Consider the following 6,919-nt stretch of genomic DNA (forward strand, 5'->3'; position numbering starts at 1 on the left):
ACAGCATTCAACACCCCGCTAGGCACTTTGAATATAGGGACATGCCCTTCGGGCTCTAAGAACGTCAAGCCTGATGCCCTGTCTCGTCTCTTTGACGTCCCTAAGAGTAAGTTGTTGTCTGACACAATTGTCAGCAACAACCAATAGGAGTGAAGTCAGGCACCCAGGAAGCAGTTGGGGGTTTGGTGCCTTGCTCAAGGCTCTCATCTCAGTTGTGGTATTGAGGGTGGGAGAGAGCGCTGGTCATTCACTCCCCCCACCTACAATCTCTGCCGGTACCGAGACTCAAACCTGGAAACTTTGGTTTACAAGTCTGACTCTCTAACCATTAAGCCATGGCTGCCCTAACATGGAATATCATCAGTGAAAAAGTCATTCATAAATGTTACTAGGCAACTGCCAACCACTGGCGACATGTAGCGACAACGTCGCTGGTAGTGTGAACGCAGTTTTACGCACTTACTTCCTGTTGTGCGTGTGTGCTAGTGATGCGCGGATGAGCTAAAACGTCACCCGAATCCGCAGCTTCAAATAAATTATCCACCCGCCAACCGCCCGCACCTGTATTTTTGCCTGATTTAGATAACCGCACCCGACCCGCACCCGATCACATTAGGGTTCGTACGGTCATGAAAACCTGGAAAAGTAATTGAACAGCAATCGAGGCCTATAAAGTTTTGTAAAAATAAATAAACTCAAAAAGTTTTTGAAAAGTCATGAAAATCTATTTCACAAGTCTCTATATAATAGAATTATGTTTAATCAGATCCTGAATTTCGTTGTGGGATTGCGCATACATCGCATTACTCATTCCCGCAGCTTTCGACTTTAAAATGAGGGAAATTACTGAAAAACCTTTATTCAATATAGCGTGTAGGTTAGATGAGTAAATAAATCCACGCAAACCATCAGATGAAAACAGCGTATGTGATTCAGTTGTAACCGCGTCTTCTCTCTTTGACTTTCGCTTCACATCGACGCATCTAGAGATGCTGCACACTGCGATAGAAGACTTTAGCTCGCGTTTCGGGACAATTGACAGAATTGTCAATTGCCTAATCGGTCATTGTTGCATCGTCACAAAAATTTATTATTTTCACGTCTTTTTAAGCCATTCGGTACTCGTTTTTCTGAAAACAACTGTTTTCATACAGCGATAGCTGGACGCTTTTGTCCATGTTAGGAATTTCCTCGTATGATTTTCTGCGCGATAGCCCCTCCGGCTTCAAGTATGAATGAAACATACACTGCACTGAGTGTTTAGCGCTCCGTGATGTTCATCTCGCCTTATTCTGGGTCCGAATAAAACAGATCACGCACAAACTATCCTGTCCCTTTCAATTTAAATCTATATTTATTCACACCGGCTCTTGAAAACCTCTATGCGAACACACTTGCCCGAAAAAGTGCGGGGGACAAATGTGCGTGATATTAAAAGTGGGGGGGGGACACGTCCCCTGCGTCCCCCGCGTAATCTACGCCCATGGGTCTCGTGACAGCAGCCTAATAAAGCTGTGCCGTCTTTTATTAATGTTAATCAAACAACAAAACTTACTGCTCTTGACTAAATGTTTTGTTGAATAACTTTTAATGTTAATGTCCACCCGCGACCCACCCGCAAATAATCAGAATGCATTTTTTTATTACCCTACCCACCCGATCCGCGGATTATCCGCAGCGCCCGTGGATATAACTGCCATCCGCGCATCACTAGCGTGAGCTCTTCTCAAGTGGCCAAGACTGCAAGTATGGGTGTTTGGACAGGCCCTACATCTCGGTTTTCATTGTAAAGTCAGTTTGTAGGTCATGGGATGCCTGTGTAATTTCCTATTTAAAAATCAGTTAAATAAGGTCTGTGGTTAATATACACCTTACTTGTAGGTTAAATACAAGTAGGCTAAATATCACAAAAACATTAACCAAAAACATTTCACAAATGTTCACTTAAGAAGAAAAGTTCCAGAATTGTGCCTGGGGATGTTGTGGTGGCTGGGGGATCGAGCGATGGGTCAGGGAGGCTTTGCGAGGGGTGTCGGTTCCTGTGCAGTGCCCTGATGGTCTGTTGTTTGTTCCTGAGCCGTTGTGTGCAGCTGTCTTGAAGTGGAGTCACTTGTCGAGGCTGGTCTGCCATCCAGGAGTGCAGAGAACATTGGCTTCTGTCCGTCAGCGTTTTTGGTGGCCCACCATGGACCAAGATGCCAGACAGTTTGTGGCGGCCTGCTTGATTTGCGCCAAGATTAAGTCTTCTAATAAGCCTCCCGCTGGTCTGCTGCAATCTTTGCCCGTTCCCTCCCGCCCCTGGTCTCACATTTCCCTTGATTTTGTTACTGGCCTCCCTCTCTCTAAAGGCAACACTGCTATATTGATGGTGGTTGACCATTTTTCCAAGCCGGTACACTTTATACCCCTTCCCAAATTGCCCACTGCGAAAGAAACTGCACTGGTGGTGGTCGATCACGTCTTTAGGATTCATGGTCTTCCGACGGACGTAGTCTCTGACAGGGGGCCCCTAGTTCGTTTGCCACTTTTGAAGGGAATTCTGTCGTCTGATTGGGGCTACTGCAAGTCTGACTTCAGGATTCCATCCGCAGATCAATGGGCAGTCCGAGCGGGCTAACCAAGATTTGGAGCACATGCTTTGCTGTCTGGCATCACATAATCCCGCCTCCTGGAGCCAGCAGCTCACCTGGGCAGAATATGCACACAATACACTTCCTGTGGCATCTACTGGTATGTCCCCTTTTCAGTGTTCACTTGGTTATCAGCCTTCTCTGTTTTCTTCACAGGAATCTGAAGCCACTGTCCCCTCTGCCCAGGCCTTTGTCCAGTGTTATTTGAGAACCTGGAAAAGAGCTAGAGAGGTCCTGCTTCAGGCAGGGAGATGTGCCAAAATGGCCGCAGACTGTCGTTGGACTCTGGCGTCCAAGTATGTCTGTGGGCAGAGGGTATGGCTGTCTACTAAGGACCTGCCTCTTAAGGTGCCACCACGCAAGTTAGCACCCAGGTTCATAGGACCATACCGTATCTCTAAGGTCCTGAGTCCGGCAGCGGTGCTGCTCAGACTCCCGCCTGCTCTCAGTCGTGTGCACCCAGTCTTCCATGTCTCTCGAGTTAAACCTGTTTTTTCTTCCCCTCTGAACCCTATTGTGTCTGAACCCTTGTGTTTGTGTTTGTACCGCTGTTCGTCTGGAGCGCATGGCTGTCTTGTTTGTCCGCTCACATGCTTTGGTGTGTGGCATTTGTATTAGTTCATCATGTGTTTGCCATGCATTCAACTGTCAATTGTTGCCCCACCCTCTTGTTACCCTGTTAGTTAATTCACGCAGCGACAATGCAACACAATCCCATTCATTTCAATAAAGAGCTGGCGATTTCCGGCGACAGTCAGTGACCGATGGCGACAGGATGTAGGCATGTCCAGTGATGCAAGAAATGCTGTATTCACACCATGTCGTAATTACTGTGATTTCGAGATGACAACACGTGACGTTCTACTTGGAGCTGTTCACACCCTTGGACTCAGAACTGTTGCACTATCAATGCCTAAACATAGCACCTAATCAATCTGAGGTGGTCAGGTGGTAGTGGTAAAAGTTGTAGCTCTCAGAAAACTCCCAATTCACAAGTTGTAATTACGAGTTCTACGAGGACGTGAATGCTTTTTACAAGTTAGAATCTCATAATCACTGTAATTACGATATGGTGTGAATGCACCTAAAGTTGAGATATGTTTAACTTTATGCAAATTAAGAGCAACAACCAACAGGAGTGAAGTCAGGCACCCAGGAAGCAGTTGGGGGTTTGATGAGGCTCTCATCTCAGTTGTGGTATTGAGGGTGAGAGAGAGTGCTGGTCATTCACTCCGCCCAACTACAATCTCTGCCGGTACCGAGACTCAAACCTGGAAACTTTTTTTAACCATTAAGCCACGACTGCCCCAACATGGAGTGTATCATCAGTGAATGTCATTCATAAATGTTACTAGGCAACTGCCAGCCACTGGCGACATTGTAACAGTCCATAGTTCTGTTACTATGGTTTTAGTAGGTTGTAGTACTACTCCTGTCCTTTAGGGACTCTAAGTTGCTTTTCTCCTCTAGCTTAAATCCTGGTGAGGGGGTAGAGGAAGGGAAGATCTGTTTGGGGAAGGGGAAGCATGTTTTTTCTCCTCGAGTAGTCAATGCAGTAGAGGCCAGATATGTGTGGTAAGCTCAATCATAAGGACTCTTTAGTATTGGTAGTTAATTACTACTAATATGTACAATGAGGATGTGAGGAGCATTTCCACTGTGACTCTACTACACAGAAACCTATAGTGGATCTTTTGGGAATATTCGTTACTCAACTACTAAAGCCTTTTTGTTTTGGAAGCACTTGGTGGATGGATATTGGGTTAGATTCTTGGTTTATGCTCATTGAACAAGACATCATCAACATCATTATCATCGTCATCGTCCTCTATGTTGAGTTCAACGGACATTCCCCAAAGGACAGTTGGGATTCTAAATGGACAATGTTCATATAAGGTTTTTCATTCCAAAATTCACTTTGGTTTTCTATGATGTTTGCATTTATGCTTACTGGTTTGTTGATACTACTTTCAAGTCTTCTTTAAATGAGTATGGTAATTTAATTTGCTTAATTTTTCTTTGGCTGTTGTATTTGCCCGTTCTCAATTTTCAATAATAATCTGGTATAACTCTTCTATCTGGGTTGGTACAAACTTTATTTCTTATCTCGGTTGACATTTGATTGAATAGTATTTTAGGTGCTTATATTAAATATGGTTGGTGGGCCCCTCCCTTAAAAATTATCATTAGCTGTGCCTTTTTAAAAAGAGAAGGATGGTTATAACATGTAGCGACAACGTCGCTGGTAGTGTGAACGCAGTTTTACGCACTTACTTCCTGTTGTGTGCGTGTGCTCTTCTCAAGTGGCCAAGACTGCAAGTATGGGTGTTTGGACAGGCCCTACGTCTCGGTTTTCATTGTAAAGTCAGTTTGTAGGTCATGGGATGCCTGTGTAATTTCCTATTTAAAAATCAGTTAAATAAGGTCTGTGGTTAATATACACCTTACTTGTAGGTTAAATACAAGTAGGCTAAATATCACAAAAACATTAACCAAAAACATTTCACAAATGTTCACTTAAAAATAAAAGTTCCAGAAAGGGTGGTTCACAGCAATGCCATAAAATAATCTTTTTAGTGATCAGTTCTTGAAAGAACCAGTTTTTTTTCTTCTTTAAATAACATTTAATTATTTTTCCCCCCACAAAACTTTTGTGAAATGAAAAGGTTACATGGCTGTTAAAGGTTATTCATGGAACCATCAATGCCAATAAAGAACTTTTGCTAAGAGTGCTGGTGTGTAAAATGTGTTTGTGACCTTGAAAGATATGAGATTTTGAAAATATTTTATTTGTTCATATTTTGAACAACTAAAAGTATATACAAAAATTATGTATGATAAATTAATTGATAAATGATGACAGAAAAAAGTTAAATAAACACAAAGACCTAGTCATTGTCATTCACGTCTGTCATATGAGATATTGTCATCTTATAATCTGGAAATAGGAGTTCACACATGTTGTAGAAGGAATCATACTACACGTCAAGAATGAAAAAGTTTCTGAATGAATCAGTATGAATTCAGCCATAGCTTTTCCATTTCTACTTTCACTTTAACCCTTGTTTTACAGATAATGAGTTTCAGTATGTCTGGGAGTTAACAGCTGAGAAGATGTAGTTGCATTTCTCATCCGATCATGTATTTGATTGTTCATCTTTAGGGTTTCTACCACAAAGCAGCAGCAGTGTTTCTTGATAATTTCTAGCCAGAAAGAAGTACATGACAGGATCCAACACACCACTTATGCATGTTAAAGCTGAGGTGATGCGATTTCCTAAATGCAACATTTGCCTTTCGGATTCTGACCTTGGTGTGTCATGTTGTAGGATAAATACAAATCGGTGGATATGATAGGGCACAAATGCAATCAAGAAGTTAACCACTGTTAGTACGATCATTCTCATTGCCTTACGCTGAGCATGCGTCCTTTCTTGAAAAGTCAACTGTTTTACTTTGGCAAATAAGAGAATGTAAGAAACACTCAGGGTGACCAGAGGTATCATAAATGCAATAGCAGTGGACACCAACGCACCAGTGGGACTGGAGGATTTCTCTATGTACAGCTGTTCACACACTGTCACGTTCTGCATTTGTCTGGTCACTTCTTTTTTAGAGAACAGGACAGGCAACATGGAAACAGTCACCATGACCCACAGGACTGCACAGACCACTTTGGCATTCCTGGTATTTCTCAGATTCTGAGTTTTATGTGGTAAGACACAAGCCAACAGACGGTCTACGCTGATGCAAGTCATAAAATACATGCTGCAGTAAAGGTTGACGAAGAATAGGAAACCAACCACGCGACAAGCCCCTTCCCCAAGAGGCCAGTGACTGTCAGACATGTGGTAGATCACTCGCATGGGGAGCACCAAGACGTAAGACATGTCCGCTATAGCCAGGTGCTTCAGAAACTCTTTGGAAGGTGTGTTGTTGGTGTTGCGGTGGCAGAACACCCAAAGTGCCAGGGCATTGCTCGGGACTGAGAGGATGAAGATGACAATGTAGAAGGCAGCGAGCAGGATGTTCTCTACATGAGAGCTGAGGTAAATCCCCTCCACAGAGTGATTCGACATAGCGCAGGTCTATCCTATGAGACTGAGTTTCTGTTTGGAGAATGGCATGAGTCAAAACAAGTATCAGACAGTCAGGTTTTAGCAGTAGTATTTTCTCTAGAAATGCCTATTTACATGATGTCTATGTCTTATATATGATCTATAAAAAAAAAAACTTGGACATACCTGTATTTTGTATTATTACTACACATTATAGTATAAACGTGAAGT

The 6,919-nt window shown here is 43.0% G+C and overlaps 1 protein-coding gene across 1 annotated transcript; it reads right to left on the reverse strand.

The window, feature by feature from the left end:
- Positions 1 to 5,767: 5,767 nt before the first annotated feature.
- Positions 5,768 to 6,709, reverse strand: LOC107558329 (uracil nucleotide/cysteinyl leukotriene receptor-like). Its single transcript, XM_016241981.1, has one exon. The coding sequence runs from the start codon at positions 6,707 to 6,709 to the stop codon at positions 5,768 to 5,770; it is 942 nt and encodes a 313-aa protein (XP_016097467.1).
- Positions 6,710 to 6,919: the final 210 nt, after the last annotated feature.

Source organism: Sinocyclocheilus grahami, unplaced genomic scaffold (genome assembly GCF_001515645.1).
Source record: "Sinocyclocheilus grahami isolate Dianchi unplaced genomic scaffold, SAMN03320097.WGS_v1.1 scaffold641.1, whole genome shotgun sequence".
In the NCBI taxonomy this organism is placed as follows: Eukaryota; Metazoa; Chordata; class Actinopteri; order Cypriniformes; family Cyprinidae; genus Sinocyclocheilus; species Sinocyclocheilus grahami.

Excerpts from the sequence above, each read along its gene's own strand:
- LOC107558329 (XM_016241981.1), bottom strand. The coding sequence starts at position 6,709 with ATGTCGAATCACTCTGTGGAGGGGATTTACCTCAGCTCTCATGTAGAG.